The following is an 18,300-nucleotide window of genomic DNA, read 5'->3' on the forward strand; positions in this document are numbered from 1 at the left end:
TCACTCTTCCCAGGAACACCGTTCCTGATTGTCACTGACAGAGGGACAGGAGCACTCAGGGCACGAGAGGCTGTCACAGCTCATGAGCACCCACTTCACTTGAGGCTGGTTCTGTTCCTCTTGTCCACTTAATGGCAATGCCAGCACACAAAGTTTTAGATCTCCAGTTAACCCCAATACACAAATATGGATTCCATTTCAAATGTGTTCAAGACCTCTTTGACTTCAAGCAGATACAAGCATGCAGGCAATTGCTTCCTTGTTAGGAACAAAATTATATACAAGCTTGATTCTGAGCATATGGAAACCCAATACATCCAATTTATCTTCCAACTGGTTGTTAATATTAAGAAATATAAAACTCCATTTGATTTTTTTTCTAGTTTCTTGTATGTGCACATAAGAAAAAAGAACATAAGCACACTTTGCCTGACTTAATTAGATCTATATGCACAAATACAGTTGGTATGAGTTGCTGATCCATTATTTGAAATAACTCAGCCATTTCATATTCACAGAGCTGATACGTTTGACTAAATGAAGAAAAAAAATTTTTATTTACTCTTAAAAAATAGTCCAATTAAATTGGACCCTTAAAATGATTTTTTTTTAGGCATCCTAGGTATCTACAGAGGTCAGCACACTGGGCTGAGGGCATCATAAAGCCTCTGTGCAGCCAGTTCCACCATTTCACGAAGAGATTCATCATCTTCACTTCCTGGCTCACAGTCAACTGTCTAGGAGCAAAAAAAGAACAATGTTAGAACAATGGGCACTTCATGCTCCTTTGCAGCACTTGAAGAGTGCTCACAAGGAGAAAGGAAAAAGTAGTCATGAAAATTATCAAAAGCAGCACTGTATGTTTTTCAATGGTCTGCCAGTATGTAGAGCAGTCCAGAGAAGGCAAATTCTGCTGAGGAACAAGAAGCTTAATCTTGAGTCTTATGTCTGATTAATAATTTGTTTCAAAACCACTATGTAAAATGCATTAAATTCTGCAGATTACATTAATTCAAAATTAAATAAAATCACACAAGATTCAGTCCATGGAGATTTCATTTGATCTGGGAATTCATTCACACCATATGAGGTTGATACTGCAAAACACACACACTGCTTGCAGAGGTACAGGCACCTGTACTCAGGAGTCTCCACACTGATGTTCACACACCCATGATGACACTTACAACAAAGTAAAACTCCGAACGCCTTAATTTATTACTAAAACAAATCTTCCTAGAGAAAGAGGCTCACCCCAAACATGCAAGTTAATCAACATTCAAAATGAGAAAAAAAATTTATTAACATCATTTCTACTCTGTGATTGTTCAATTATTCAGACCAGAGCCTATGCTTTAAAAGCATTTTCTAAAAAATTGTGAGTTAACTCAGTTTCTACTCTACAATCTTACTTTATTCATTTATTCATACAACTAGAGAGCTGCTGAAAAATACTGGGTTTTCTTCCAAATTTACTGCATTTGCTGCATAAACATTGCTAGCATTTTTTTAATTAAGAACACTCTGTTTTGATACCAAACACAAAAACATCTCCTTACCAAATGGTACGTGATATTCTGGGCAGCACTGAGTGCTAGGCAGGAGACTCATCTCTGCCAAACACTGCACACAAAAGCAACTGCTTTGCTCTACATACCCGAGTCTCCAGTGAAATGTTTGCAGTCTTTCCATCAACTGTGATGCACAGGACAGAGCCATCTTTGGAACTCACACAATCCTCTCCAAACATATCCCTAAAGCAAAGATCCACGAGTGTAATATGTGGCCAAACAGCAAACTTAGGTTTTTCCATTAACCCTGGGGTTCCAAAGGCACTTTATCAGCTGAGTTCCTTTCAGCAACTATTATTAATGCACTCATATGTAATTAACAAATACCAATCTAAATTATGACAGTGGGTGTCATGTAACAGTATTTTAGCAAAACAATCTTGTCATAAAGAAGGGAAGGATTCCTTTGACTTCAAAAGAGGCAGAATTTCTACATAAGTAATAGAATACACATCAGAGTAAGTTTTACAAGAGAGTTTAAAAGTTATTTTTCTTAACCATTTGTAGCATAGTTTTGGGAGACAGCTTAAAAATCTGCTTCTGGAGGAAATAACTGGGCCCTGTATTCAAAATTTTAATGGTGCCGTGCTTTTACTGTACTTCTTTTTTCACTTAATTCCTGGCCTTCACGTAAATTAAGCTGGAGTAAATTTGCATAAAGTATTTTAAAATAACTATCTTTAAATGCTATTATACTAAAATTATTTTATTTATGTGATTAACAGTTATGACTGTCCTTTAGAAAAGTATATATCAACTTACTGAAGCATGATCTCCATTCTCTTCCTATACACATCCATATCTATTTTTTTGGAAATTTTGTTTACTGCAGCTGAAAAGAAAAAATAATTTTACTTTCACAGAGATTTGCTGGGAGGGAAAAATGACTAATTGATGCATTCTAGTTCCTAACTGACTTACATGAAAAGCAATCCAAAGGCTACGTAAAATATGTATGCTTAAACATTTATAAAGAAAACATATTAAAAAAAGATGAATCAAATAAATGCACATATTTTAATTATGTTCCCTGTACTTATCACATTTTAAAATAGAAAACTTTGCAAGTCACGTTCTCACTTTTTAATTCTGGTTTTTGTTGTAAACACTCACTACTTCTCGAATTTCCCTTACTTTAAAGAGAAAGTAATCCATTTTCCCCATTTGTTTATAAACACTGCATTTTCTCTCATTACAGGAAAACACCACATCGTGGAGGCGAGGAGCATGCAGAGAATACAAAAAATAAAACTGGACAGCAAATGTGAGCAGTCATAAGCACAGACATTCCTGGAAGATGTTTCAGCATAGAGAGGCTGAAATAAAAATTATGAGGTAGTTCAAAACAAGTAATTTGCTTTTGAACATAATTATTTACGTATTTGATTGTTAAAGGAGTCTGAAGTCTGTAGAAAGAGCTAATTGTGAAAATTAGTACCTTTTTCACTGATGGATACAAAAAACTTTAAAGTTCTTCTGAAAAACTAGTTTTCAGTACTTCTAAATCAGCTGAAGAATTCAGGGAACTGAACACAGTGATAGTTAGAATTTCTTAGAAATTCTTTGAAGAACTTTATAATTGCAAAAGATCAAGCAAGTTATATCTTAAAAATTTACTGTTCCTTAGATGCAGTAACTGAATGTACTATGCAAGATATAACTTGATACTGGAAATGAGGTAAAAGCAGGCACATGGTCAGCTGAGCAACAATAACTTAAGATATTTTGATTCAATCTCTTGTGATTCTGTGAACACACTCTAAAATACACAAGCTCAAGAACTCTTTGGAATGCTTTTACCCTAAATAAGGACTATCCAATATTATTACTGATTAAAGGGTCTGTGTAAGTGGAATTGTGAAGTTAGTCTCACTTTTTTCAGCATTGTTTACACCTTACTCTGAAGTAAAGTAGTCACAGAAATACCACTTATCAATGGCAATCACTATTTTCAAACAAGAAATGGAAATATTTAAATATCATAGATTGCTTATACACAGAAGTCTAAAGTGATTAAGAATTAACTTATTTAAAATAAGGTCATGTTTTCCACAGTCAGCTAGCAGTTGTTCTGTAAGAGAAAATTTCGACAAATGAACATGTCATTATAAAGACCAAGTTGTAATTCTGTTTTCAAGTACCAAATCTTACTCCCTAATAAGTTTCATAAGGAGATAAGTACAATAAGGGGATTGCAGTCTATTGCAAGGCATTATATCCCTCTAAGCTTGATGCAAAAAAAAAAAGAAGAAATGCCTCTGAAATAGGCATACACTAAACTTAGTACCTTTCTGTATTTTGGGGTTTGACTGAACTTCCAATATCACTGTTGTCACGGTGTCTGCATACATATCATTTGCAGGATTTGCCACCCACTGGAAGAGGGGAAAAAAATAATTTGGACTGAATGAATAATGCAGCATAAAGACAATGTAACATTCATTGCATTCTCCTATTTGCCTTTCTCTGAATTCCAGCTTCAAATGACTGCCATACATTTTACACCAAATTATTAATTACTTTTAACTTGGTATATTCCAGTAACTTCCCATGAAAAATTCCAACTGTTGAATGTTTCTGAGCACATTTACAAAACAATTATTAATTACCGTAACTATCTGGGGGAGGAAGGAACACCATTTGACATTATTTCCAGTTACTATTTGCCAAATAAAAAAAGGGCACTGCCTCTGCCATTATACTCATGAGTTATGGCAAAAAAAGAAACTGGCAGTGGCTAAACCAGAAGACAAACACCCACACAGGACCACAGCTCAAAGGGACTTCATTCTAGCTGTGACTCTACTTGTCATCAAACAGAAAACTACTTAACACGTTTCATTCTGCATGGCATCTAAGTGGTATTATTTTGCAGAAACTGGAGAACAAAATACTTCTTTCTCCTTCACAAATGCCCACCTCAAGGACTACCATGCCTGGTTCCTGGATCACAGTAATACTTTTGAAAACCTTCAGGGCTGGTTTTTGTTGGATTTCTATTTCTTCTACATCACCTAAGAAGTGACAGCAAATGTTAGCAATAATAAAACTGTACTAAAATCAAAATTAACATTAAATAGGTAATTTTAAGAATAAGAGGGGTTGTCTGTTATTACCACAACTGCTCAGAGCAGCTCACATAATGGAAGCACATACTCTCTTTCCTTACCTGACAATATTATTTTCTTTGTTCTGGATTGTTTGGGGTTTTTGAGTAGCTAATATTGGCCATTTTACTTGTTTTGAATTCTCACATTTGACTAGCTTAGTACACTGATGTGAGCACACCAATGAGAAAGAAAACAAACGAGAAATTTAGAGCTCCATTTGCAGAATTAACCAGCTCTTCTTACCACCCCCCCAAAGGATAACCCATTGCTCACATAAGCATAGAGCTTAAACCAAAAGCATTTGTGTGCCAGGTAGCACTTGGGTTATGAGACCTGAACACCAACTGAATATGGGTTTTCTCTTCACCAGTGACATGAACTAGGTTCTGACACTAGAGAAAAAAAAATAGAATTCTAAGCTTTAAATCTGGGAAGGGAACCTGCAAAGTGCCTCTGCCTTTAATGGACTAGGACATGAGCTGCCCCTAACTTTTAAGAAAGTTGGACAGGGGCATGAGGGATCATCCTAGTGGCAGGTTTCAATGGCTTTTGTTTTTATTAATTGGATGGCATTACCCATTCTATTTGTGGCTAGAGAGAAAAAAATCAATTAATAAAGTTTCCATCAGAGCACTCACTTGGGGGCTGACAGGAGACAAAAACAAGCTATGCTCTATCCTGCCATATGCTCATTGTTTTGCAATATGATTACAGTAGAATCCCCAAAAAGATGTGTCATACTTATGAACCAGATCTGGCAGAAGCTGTATGATCTAATGAAAGTTGTAAAATATGAAACAGTTACTGGCAAAGAAACTTCTGCCCAGAAGATCTCTGAAGACTGGAAGTTGTTCCAAAAGTTGCCAACTATAAATCATGACCATGTCTTTCCAAACACATACCAGTGAGTTTTTGTAGCTGGTAATAAAGCAGATTAAAAGGGCCTGTGTATGGAATGGCTTGTGTCTGTGTTACAGTGCTCATGGCCAAGTCTGTATAATCTGAAAGAAATTTTAAAAGTACATATTAAAAATCATCCCTTTGAATTTACTTCCTAAAAAAAATAAATTGCCACTATAGATAAATAATGGCATTGATATATTTAAGACAAGACGGTTGAAAAGGATAATTGGAGCATTTACTATAAGATAAATAATACATTTGTGGTTAGGAAAACAGCAAGAGCTTGTTATATTATCCTACCCATTAGAGGCAAACAATGAACTAGGACAGCAGAACTGCTTCTCCCAGAGCTCTTCTGACCTTACATTTAATTCTTCTTCTATTCTGAGAATAGAGCAATTTCTTGAGTAATAAACAGCACAGGAGGACTACACAAATATTTTCACTGTTCTGTAGCTTTTTACACTAAAAACTAATGACATTTTAGAAACTGGCAGGACTATTGATTGAGGTCCTCTTTGGTTCTCACTGGCATGTTTTATGCATATTCTTGCAGAGGAAGAAGTTTTAAGTAACCAGAAGGCAAATGGAATTTTGCTTCTTTTCTATTAGGGAAAGAATAGAAAAGATTTCAACCTTGAGTGAAAAATGAGTTGAATGCCTTTCTACTCACTACAACAGTTCAGAACTTCAGGTAAAAATAAAACAAAATAAAATCAAAATGTTCACTAATGGCTTATCAAATACAAAATTACGGAAAAAAACCCCTCAGAAATTTACGAGTTTTAATGACAAAAGAAGGACACAGTAAGTTTCAATTATCTACTGATCACATCACTGTCTTTACTTACTGGAGAGGTCACATGGAGAAAGGATGTGATAGTTAAAATTTCTTTTAACTAGGATTCCAGAAATTCTCTGTCCTTGCTCTGGTTTCTTATCTGCTAAAGATCCCATTACCTGGAAAGAAAAAACACATACAGTCCAACAAGGCAATCTGAAGTATTCACAGCTTAAATGTAACTATGGAGATGAAAGATGGTCTTCTCAGAAAAATCAGAGTATAAAATTAACTCTGAAAATAAGAGAAGGTCAGAGTAACCTACAAACATTCCATGATGTAACACAAAATAAGTTTGAAGAACCAAAAAAAAACCCCAACCAAAACCAAAACCCCCGAACAAAACCCCAAATACAACTAAACAAAACATTCATATACTTTTTGAGTCCCTGCAAAACATACATAATTTGACATCAATTAAAAACAGAGGCTTAGAAAATACATGTAGTTTTTATCTCAGAAGAAAATACTGTTGTACAGATAAGAAAACATTGATTTCATACCTTGGCAAGTTTTTCTCCTCTGAAGTTTAATGTCACAGCTTCAGTATTCCTAGGATTATGAACTTCTATATGAACTTCATCATTATCCTCATATTCCCGTATCAATGCTGCTTTCAATCTGGCCATTTCATTCTGCTCACCATGAACTAAAATCTACACAAAAAACAGTTTTCCTCTTAGCAGAAGTTATTTGTTCAAAGAGACATGTTTAGTAAAGAAATTATCCAAGAAAACTGCCATATTCTGTCTCACCTTTATAAAAATGCAATTTCATGAGGTCACAGTGTATGAAACATTGGCTCAGTTATAGTTCTGTGTGTCTCTGAATTCTCTGCATTAATCAAAGGCTAAGATTTCATGACCTTGAGTATTAGTTGAAGAATACAAGCAAACAAGCAGAGTGCAGTACAGAGACCCCATTTAAGTTTTCATACACTGTTATATTATCAAAGGGAAGTATCAAGTTCACCAATAAAAGTTAGTTAGCTTTACATTTTTGTGTCTGAGTGTAGATAATATTAATAAACATGCAATTTAGAGAGGATGCTTCATAGTTCACAAGTCACACTTTTCTTTGCCTAGTTAAATCCTCTTTTCTTCTGTTATGATTTGTTTTCTTTCTTATCTGTGCTTGCATGCTGTTTCTCCTCAGGTTGCAGATCAGATCCCAGTCCCCATTTCCACATTCTGGTCCTTCACACCTCCAGCTTCCCATGATTTGCTCCCTGCAGGTGCTGCCTTTGTCTTTCACTTTCTGCTATATACCTTCAATCAATGTTTTCTTATTTATTTTGGGGCAAATTCCACTGAACTATTCCAAAACCAGCAGCCTCAACTTAACATTGTCCTATACTGTATCTTACTTGCATAAAACACTGCTGAAACAGATTATGGACTATAGCACTGTCTGGAAAGTCATCCCCAGCTATCTCACAAGCAGACACTCAAGAACAAGTTCATTTTCACTTTAGTAAGGTAACAGGAGGAAAAATGGTTAAAATCTCCACCTTTTATTATCCAAAGCACAGAAATGCTGGCTACTGCCACACACCAATCCCTGCCTTGACTCAAGGCTGTAAATTGGTTTGGTGAATCCCACCCTGGAGAAATGGGCAGCATGTATACTTAACCACATGTGGAGGCTTCAGGGCCCGGATAAATTCACTAGTTTGTTGATAATCTGTGTGAGCAGAGAAAGAAATGTAATCCACAGACATCTTCAGTGGGAGTTTTTGTCCTGACATAGTCGTGATCTCTTCAGGTTCAGACATGATGTGCTAGGGGAAAATAAAGCACTTTAAATAAAAAAATGAAAACCTCCTGTAGTCGCCATATAACCAATGCTTAACATTTCAAAAATCAATGAAATAATACTGGTAGCCATGTTAAATGTGAGAAAGTGAAAAAAAAATATCTCAAATTTCACAAATGAGAAAAGCATGCACAATACACACCATTTCATCCTGTGCATTCTCAGCAGATCTGAGAGTTCATCCTTCTTCCAGATACATCTCTCTCTAATTTTACATCTAAATGATAACAAGTGTGTGACTTCTATCTCTAAAGGCAAAACTAGATGCTGTGGTTCCCCTTAGATGCTGGAATTTGGAAGGAAGGATTTAATTCTCTACAACCAGATAGTGCCACAACATGAGCCTGATCTCTGACACATAAATAGTGTTTTAATATTGACTTAGTGATTTAATATTGACTCCTAGAATTAGGATTAGGGCTTGCCTCTTAGAAAGTCAAATGGTGGGGTGGACTAAAGATGGAGAAATTTTTCTTTCTGATGACAAGATAACTGCTCCTAGAAAAGATTATTCTGTAGAACATGCCTGGAAATGACCATATGCAGATTTTCTGTACTTTTCATTAATAGTAGCCAAAAGCAATCAACTTTGACTACGTAATTATGTGTACCTGACAACAATCTTCTCAGCAAATCCAAGTAAAGACACTTGCTATTGACCAGTTCTTTTTAAACATAACATGAAAACTGCCTCTTATTAAGAAGTGGTGCATTAGCAACTCACCTTGGCGAGCGTTCCTTCAACGCAGTACCCTGCAATGATGACTCCATTTCTCTTGTCTGTGCACCAGCTCTCAAACAACTCCCTGGATAAGCCACTTTGCATCATACCTGGGGAAGCCATCACAACACTTGGGCCAATATCATCGAAGTGATCCATACTCTGAGTGGACACACAGTGAGAACAACAGTTACCACAGCTCAAATGGAGGATGGCCCAGCTGCACCCAACATACAGGAAGGGCCCTGTGTTCACATATTATACCCCATCCTCATAAAAAGTCCCTTTTGCAGGAAAGTTCCTCTTGCTGATGCCCATAAGGAGTAAACTGCAAGCACAGGGACCTATAGTGAAAGAAATGTTGGGGCATAAGCTCCTCTCAACCAGCCCTCTAAACCCTGGGATAGCAGATAACTCAAATATCAACCTGTACCTAATCAATCTATTAGGATATTAAACATGCAAACTATGCAGCAAATATGAACTCTTTTGTCACCCTTCTTCTTCTTCTGTAAGACTACCTTATCTCAAGCTTACCTTCAAATTACTAATATGCTTGAAAACAAAAGGATTGTTGATGTTAATTTGCTTGCGGATTTTGTCATTCATGGCATTGACGTACGTCTGATAAACAGCCATACACTTCTTTGCCAAAGAGGAGGCATAGTAGATAGGGATATCATGGAGCTCAGGATGATTCTGCCAGTACTCATCTAAAAAAACCAAAAACAATGAAAAAGAACAACAACAACAAAATCCCCAAACAAAAAAACCCACACAATCCCATCCACAGTATTATCTCCAAAATCTGTGCTTCTATTTTAATAATTCTTGTAAAACAGATTTAGCACTGAGGGTTTTTTTTTCATTTTTATTACAGAAAATCACAATCACAGACTTTTTTTTTCCCACCTGCTCTTCTAAAGAAGAAAAAGCAGTCACCAGCTAAAACTGTATACAACTAGTTCAAACAAACAGGCAAACATGCATGACAAAAATGAACTTCAGATATTTTTGGCAGCTCAAAAGCCAACCAACCACCAATTTCAGCTACAAGGTATAAAGTATACATGATATTACAGAGCAATAAGTCTACATTTATGACAGTGGAAGTTTTACCACACCACTGAAATAAAGCCAAAATGTCCCTGTCAAATGCAATTACATATCTAAGAGTCAGGGACATCTGCAAACAGACATGTTGGTGAGAATTCACAATATCAATGTCCTGTAAAACAAAACCATGGAGTTCAAGGTAAGAAGGAATCACCCAATTATCAAGCCTGTCTTCCTGTATATCCCCAACATTTATATTTTAGAAGCCTAACTGGAACTAAAACAAGAAAAGAGCCTCCACTAACCACAACTTGTTTTTTCATTGATGACAGTAGACATGACCTTTCCTAAACACCAAGAACAGATCTGAATGCAGCTATACAAACATAACTTGCCTATTTTTCCATTTAGATACAGTCTGCTAGTCTAAAAGATATTTACATTGCATAATTGAGGCCAAATCACACAAAAATAGAGGTACACTGATGGCTGTATTTGTACGTTTACAATTATATGGCTTTTACATAACATTTTTGATTTGCAGGCAAAGCTTTTCAAAACCTGTCAGAGAGGCTCACTGCCATGAATATCTTAATAAGCTCAGGTGTAAGGTGGAAACAGCCAGTAAAAGATAACCAACTGCAGGACTTCTGAGTGACATTAAAAGACTGTCAGAGCATCACAATTGGATGTGATACACTTATGGAAAGAAGAAAAACAAATACAGAAGCCTGCAGGCTCAACTGTGTAGGCATGTGAGATGCAATTGCATTTTCTAGCTAATTAAGCATCCAATTGCATGTCTAGCTTTACTAGATGCATTTTCAAGCTTAATCTTTAGAAACTCATTTTGCTATCTGCATACAGCAAAGAGAGGCCAACAAATTACAACATAATGGCTACACTGAAAATGTAATGGCTAAGATTGAAAATGTTCAGGTTTTATGTTCTCTGTAAAATAAAATAAAAAAATCCCTCAATCAATGAGAAGTACTAAATAATCCTACAGCATCAAATACTACCCCATGCCTAGATCCAAATTTCTTGTTAACATTCTAAAAACCAGTAACACATTTTGAAAACAAACTAGTTTCTAATATTAAGCTAAACTGAAATGGAAAGTGAAAAGACTTTCAAGTATTTTTAGGTAACTCTTTAGATTCAACACCCTTAAATGTAAGTATTTTAAGTTTGAGGTAGTTATGCTTTATCTTGCCAGCATTTGCATGACCAAAAAGACAAGTGAAAAAATAATGTGGCATAGTACAAATAAATGTGCTAAAAGGAAGCAAAGAAGCCTGGAAATAATTTATTTTAAAACTGTTTTATCTGAGGTACCTTGTAACAACTATCTGTACATTTTAAGTGAAATACCTTGTTACGTTCATGTATGATTCTCACCCATTTTTGCTCAAAAGCCTAATTTGTTTTCCTATTATCATTAGGACTCCAGAAGTGTTAGAAGTGTGCCTTATGGTCTTTCCAGCTTTTCCTATAAAGATTTTTTCATATAGGTTTGTGAATTAAAGGGCAAAGATACTGGAACTTTGGAAGAAAACACACTCCTTTTTTTGACAGTACAGTTTAAACAGAACAGCTGTCATCAGCTGTCATTGTGACTGATTACTTTTCAATCTGTAATAATAGTCCCTGATTGCTGAAATCCTGGTTCAATGAGATTCAAAAGTCAAGCACATAGTACCACACCATCACCCTTTCATTTCTAGGTCTCCATCCTACCTCACAAAGCAGAACTGCTGGTTGGTTTACTGGATTTTTTGCATTTGAACAAACATGCATTATATTTTCTCAGGTATTTAACACACTGGAAAACGGCTGAAGAGTTGTTGAAGGAATTACATATCTGAAAGACTGCACATGAAAACATCTCATTTAACTTTATATGCTTTTCATGAAGAGGAGCTGAGAAGGCACATACCTAAAATTAGAAGTAGTTCTTGAGCTCGACCCAGGGCAAACACAGGAATGAGACCTCTGCCTCCTCTGTTCACAATGTCGTGAACGGTGTTACAGAATCGCGCCTCTCGCTCCTCCCTCTTCTCATGGATGTGAGTGCCATATGTGGACTCCTACATACAGAAAAACAGAGTGTTCAAAGCACTGACACAAAAAGTAATTTTTGATCTTCTCTGAATCCATCAAGAAAATGCAGAAAAACATACTGGTGTTAACATGTTGGGGAGGGGAGGGAGAGGGGTGAGGTGAAGGGCAAAGTCAAAAACACTCCCAAATTCCCATAACCACTCCCACCAAGGTAAATGACCAAAATTTCCCCTCTCCCAAACCCCTCCAAGCAATTTAGACAGGCAGATCCTGTTGGCACAAAGAAGTTAGAGTTATTAATTTTGATGCTAGAGAGGTTTCAAATTTAACATACTTATTTTCCTAAGTGGAAATGTTGCCCTGCTTGGATGGAGGGGTGATCACCAGTGATTGACATGGCTCACCAGTGGTACATGTTTAACCACTAGCTTAAAACACAGGAATTACACAAAATACACAATTTTGATGTGACTTAAAATGAAATTATCAGTTACAGAGAGCAGCTAGAAGGGACACAATAAATGAAAGAATTTTAAGTCTTACACTGAAAGATCCCAATATTTGTTCCAGTTAAAACTGCTACTTTTAAAGATTCCCCTGAGCCGCTGACTTTCCAAACATGGATTCAGAATAAAATCATTTCACACAGAAAACAAAATAAAACAAAAGTATAGGGGGCATCTCCATCCAGGACCAATTCTTAACATAGCTGGAAGAAGGTCAAGATCTACTAAAGAAAGATACCTGGCTAAACTGGGCTTTGTACCATGCAAGACAAAACCTAATAAATCTCCCATTTAGAAAAGGTTTGTCTAGAGGCTTAAGGAACTTCATCAGAAGAATTAGAAAATGAAAATTAGGCTTTTTAATACAGTGAAAAGCAATGTCAGAGTGTTCCGGACACCCAAGTGTTTGGATATTTAACACAAGTCACATACTACCATTAAATCTCCACTGTCTTTGTCATTCCATTTTAGCTTTAATTAAGTCATATCTCTATACATATTTAATTACTAATATAAAGAGATAATTCTGTAAAACTTACAATTATAAGAATATCAGGTTTAATATTGGGAATCTCAGCTGCCATCAGATGTCTGTCTTCCTGCCTTGAGAAATCACCTGTGTATAAAAGCTGTGGGAGACAAAGAGGAGCAGGTATTCTGATTACAGGTTCTACCAGGACAACAGCCTTTAAAAAGCTGTTCTATAGAACAATTTTTTTAAGTAAAGAGGGTTTTAAGGAATTTATGATAAAAAAGATCAGCTGTCTTTAAATAAGACTCTTCTGATGTGCTTACAAAATTAGATCAATAGTACTACAATACAAATATTTAAACCCCAGTAGTAAAGGTATTTCAAGTAGTACCATAATTCCAACATTTGGGATATAAGGGTGCAATTTCCACCCTTTTGCATACATGCAGTGACTCTTAAGAAGTAAAAATTGACATAAGATACAATACAGCAGGTCCTAAGTGGAAGTAAAAAGAAAACTACACTTACATATAGAAGACAAATATAATGAATAATCTAATAAAATTACTTATTAAAAATTCTTCTAAGATTTTCTGATACTAAAAAAAAATCTAGATTTTTTCCAAATGGAACAATCATGTACCCTGTTACACCAAGAAGAAATTTTTACTGTTATTTTTAATGGATTCTTTAACTGTAGGGTGGAATGCAACTCTCTGTGCCCAAACTGATGGTTTAAAAACTCTCTGTGCCTAAAATTAGTAATAATCTTATTTCTTTAGGTACTTTAGTATAAGAGTGTTATGAGAAAAACAAAACTCACATACTTTGAGAAATGCCATTTAGGCACTTGAGACAGGCAGACAAGGCAAATCAGAATTACAGAAACAAACATCTGCTCATAGATTTTACTAAAATGCAGTTTTAGTAAAGACTGACTCAGCTAACAACCACCTCTGAGCAGACCAGCAAGGAAAACTACATGTTCACTGATTCCAAGTCTGAGTCATATCTCAGACTCCTATACAATCCAAACATCTCACCTGACTCAATGTGTGTCATTTGCTAATTCTAATCAAGGAGAAAATCAAGGCCTCCCACCCTGACTTGAGTCCAAGTCTATTTGACAGCTCCAGCCACAGCGGTGGGACTTAGTAGACAATAATAAATAATTAACAACTACATTAGAATTGAGGCTTAATATCAACGTTTGTAATGAAAAGAAAATACCTTCACACCAGCTATTTCAATCATAAACATGGCTGCTCCCAGGACGTGGCCTGCGTGGTAACACCAGAATTTGATTCCTGCCACCTCTTTCACTTCATGGAAGTTGATGGTCTCAATCTTGTCCATGCTCTCTTCGAGGTCTGTTTCTGTGTACAGCATGTCATCTGCTGATATGTTACTGGACAGAAGTGAAGGGGCTGAATATCAGCTCATCCTAACAGCTGGAAAAAACACTTCCTGGATTTTTCCCCACTGACAGTAAGACTTCCATTCCAATAACCACATCTCCTATGTTAGAAATCAAGTCCAGGTACTCTGATGTAGCTCACCTAAGGAGAGTTAAAGCTGCTTTCTTTTGAAAGGCCACACTAGGATAGCCTTCTCAGTTCAGAATCTGCTCTGCCTTTCTCTAAAAGTACCAAGAGATCCCCAGTCCTGACCAGAGATCTGCCATTTAGCTGGTAACAGTCCTGAAAAACCAAACTGATCCACACTTTTCCCATCAGCCCAGAGCAAACAAGTTAAAAAAGGACTGTTTATCAGGTTTCTCACTCGGGCTTGAATCTGCTGAGTTGAGACATACCCTGAACCACTGCAGTCACAAAGAAATGATGTGTCAAGACATGTAACACAAGGGAAAAAGAGCTAAAAAAAAAAAAGGGAAGAGAAAAATTCCCAACATGTAAGTGACACTTTTTCATATTTAATCTGCCCTTGTCCTGAAGAGTTACTTGTATCTTTAGAGGTTTAAAATTAACTACTTCTGTGAATCTTAAGAAAAAACATATATTAAAAAGCATGAGAACAAAAGTGTGTCTTAAGAGAGATGGGGGAAGAAAGGGATACCATTAAAGGTGCAAATAAGGCAAATGAAAAGAATAAGAGGAAAGAAGGGAATATTTTTTTTAATTGATAGGAAATTACTTGAGAGACACATGAGGCAATAATATGATTCATTACTTCTAACGTGGTTATATATAATGTTGCTACTTGTGACAACATCTACATTCATCCAGCCACCTTTGGTGGCTTCATCTTAAATTTCCTATTGGATATGTAGGCAAAATAATCCAGGAACTGAAGAGACAACCCACAGTTTAGCTTACCTGACTTTAACATAGTCTGAAAGAAGCCATCTGTAAATAGCTTTTGTGGCATGAGTCATAAACGTCCTTCCTTTAAAACTTGTTTTCTGCAAAAACCACGGTAAAGCCCCACAGTGATCTAAATGGAAACTTAAAATAGACACACACATCCAATTAATACATTCATATCACACAGCACTAATACATATCATATATAATTAACTACTTCACTGAATTAACGTGGTGTCATGAAAATCCAGAAACAGAATTTTCAACCTTGCTGCTAACTGTGCTGGTCTATATTCTGCACAATAGTGACTAGAAACACAACTAAGAAAAGGGGAGAATAATGCAGGAAATTCTCCACTAATTGCCAAAGTTTTACCTGCATAATATCAAAATTAACTTTTTCTTGTAATTGACATATAAATTTAGAGGGAGAAAAATAAGAGGAACCAGCAACACAAATCAACATCAAAGATATAAAATAGTTGACAAATATGATCCTAATTTTCCATGTTGCACGCTAAAAACATGATCTACTAAAATTAAATTATTTGTTCACAATTCTAGTTTGACATATCTTAGGAAAGTACTTTTGAAATACAGATAGAACAAGCACATACCACAAAAACTCAGGATTTTACAGAGACCTGTTTATGACTGGTTAAATCTCCTCATCTCTCAGCCACTAGGCAATACTTAAACCACATTCAAGGCTCGTGTAAGTCTCCAAGAAACTTTTTCATTCAAAGCCAATAGAGCAAAACCACATCCAATGCTTTTCAGCAGCCTTTGTGTAGAAAACTCACTCTAGAAGCCGTCACAATGATGTTAAAGCAGGTCAGGTTATTAAAGAGTCAAAAATCTGAGCAAACTCAGAAGAGAGTTGTAATGTCAAAAGTGAATGAACACCCTCAATGTTCAGTCCTTAATCCTAAGTGAAGATCCTTCAGACTTTTTTTAAAATAAGCTGGAAACTAACATTTTGCAATACCATCTATATAACACCTATTTTCAGCCTCTCTTAATAACCTAGAGTGAGCACAGCTCAGACCATGACCTCAGTTATTTGGTTTTCTAGGTGCAACTTACTGACTAATGAGGAGCAGATCGATCTCAGCAGGATCTATCAAATCAATGTAAGGAAGAGCATCCATTCCTTCCAGCCCAGGATGGATTCCACAATCAAGCTGAAAAATGAAAGTAAGTTATAGTTTCTAACAAAACGTATAAAAAAGCCCTCTTCCATTTTGGTCTAAGATATATATTTATTAGGGACTTTTAGCATCATGCAAACTTTTAGCATCATGCAAAAAAGAGTGTTTTTTTAATTAAACACTGCTTTTAGCATTGAATTTCATATAGAATGGTTTGGCTTGTGAGGGACCTCAAAGATCATCTCGTTCCAACCCTCCTGCCATGGACAGGGATACCCTCCACCAGACCAGGCTGCTCCATCCAACCTGACCTCGAACACTTCCAGGGATGGCGCATCCACAGCTTTTCTGGACAACCTGTTCCCATGCCTCACCACCCTCACAGTGAAGAACTTCTTCCCAACATCGAGTCTAAATCTCTCCTCTTTTACATTAAAACCACCCCCCCTTATCCTGTCACTACATGCCCTTGTAATAAGTCTCTCCCCAGCTTTTTGTAGGCTCCTCTAAGGTCTCCCCAGAGCCCTCCCTTCTCCAGGAGAACAGTCCCAACTCCCAGCATTCCCCCCAAAGGAGAGGTGCTCCAGCCCTCTGACCATCTTCATGGCCTCCTCTGGACTGGCTCAGCAGGCCCACATCATCACGCTGGGCTTCTGTCTAAATGACTTCTCTCCACTGGGAAACTTTGTTCACAATTTTGTACCCATGCAAACCTTCATCCACAATTCAACAGCATCTGACTACACGGAACTTATTTCAGCCACCAGCTGAGAACATCACTGGAAATGGCGAAGAGAAACACCTATGTGTTTATATGTGAGTGTTTACACATAACTGTTGGTAAACATTATGTTCCACTAATCCCTGGAATGTGAAAATTTTAGAATCTCACTTCAGACACATACGTTCTGTTTGGGGATATGGATTTATTTTACAGGACAGCCTCTGTGATCTGATTTCAGTGTGGAGAATTAAACCTGTAACATTTTTTTTGTGATCTGAAGTACCGTAATGAGAGGTCATACAAATACATTCATGCAATAATTACCATTATTTTTCTTCCTTTAAACTCCAGAATAATGCATGACCTTCCTACTTCTTGGCCAGCACCTCTGCAAAAGGATATCAAAGTCAATGAGGATTAAAACAACTCACAGCAGATATACGTAACTTGCACACCGGATGCCTTCACTGGGATTATTTTTCTGTTTAGAAATAACAGCCGCACGGTCCTTTTAAGCTCAGATATTTAAAAGTAACTGAAGTTACATTTATCTTATAGTCATATTCTGGATATTTATGGGTATGAGACCCTATGCAACGCAGCAGAAATAAAAAGAATCTGAGGAAATTATTTTGTTCTCTTCAGGGTTTTTACCGCACGTCTGAGCACTCGAGTCTCAAACTACTGACACGTACAACGCGTGGAAAGCTTATCTGAATAACAAACCACCTCGGGCTGAATAAGCCTGAAGTAGCATCTTAGCTGTTCAGAATACAACAGAAACCCCCTCAGACTGCAGTGACATTTTACCGGGGAAAGAAAAGCAACTTCCAACGCTACTGCATCCCCAGACCCCCCGGTCCCCCCGGCCCCCCGTTCCCAGGCGCGGGTCCCGGCGCTCACAGGGGCCGGGATGAGCAGCTGGTCGCTCTCCTCGGCCGGGATCAGCGCCTCGGCTTTGCGCTTGGCCGACATGGTGCCGATCCCCCCCGCCTTCGCTTTCCCGCTTCCCCGCCCGCGCCTGCCCCGCCCCGCGCGACCC

At 37.0% G+C, this 18,300-nt stretch overlaps 1 protein-coding gene across 1 annotated transcript; it reads right to left on the bottom strand.

The window, feature by feature from the left end:
- Positions 1 to 524: 524 nt before the first annotated feature.
- CPSF3 (cleavage and polyadenylation specific factor 3) lies at positions 525 to 18,248 on the bottom strand. Its single transcript, XM_018088844.2, is given in 19 exon segments — positions 525 to 737; positions 1,658 to 1,754; positions 2,334 to 2,403; positions 3,859 to 3,946; positions 4,491 to 4,585; positions 5,584 to 5,682; positions 6,436 to 6,544; positions 6,929 to 7,081; positions 8,059 to 8,205; positions 8,965 to 9,123; positions 9,499 to 9,674; positions 11,957 to 12,107; positions 13,127 to 13,216; positions 14,290 to 14,467; positions 15,396 to 15,524; positions 16,470 to 16,567; positions 17,583 to 17,646; positions 18,162 to 18,169; positions 18,171 to 18,248. Coding segments are annotated over 19 exon segments (2,076 nt in total). The 5' UTR covers positions 18,234 to 18,248; the 3' UTR covers positions 525 to 635.
- Positions 18,249 to 18,300: the final 52 nt, after the last annotated feature.

This window comes from Manacus vitellinus, unplaced genomic scaffold (assembly GCF_001715985.3).
Source record: "Manacus vitellinus isolate BGI_N305 unplaced genomic scaffold, ASM171598v3 scaffold_11_pilon, whole genome shotgun sequence".
Taxonomy (NCBI): Eukaryota; Metazoa; Chordata; class Aves; order Passeriformes; family Pipridae; genus Manacus; species Manacus vitellinus.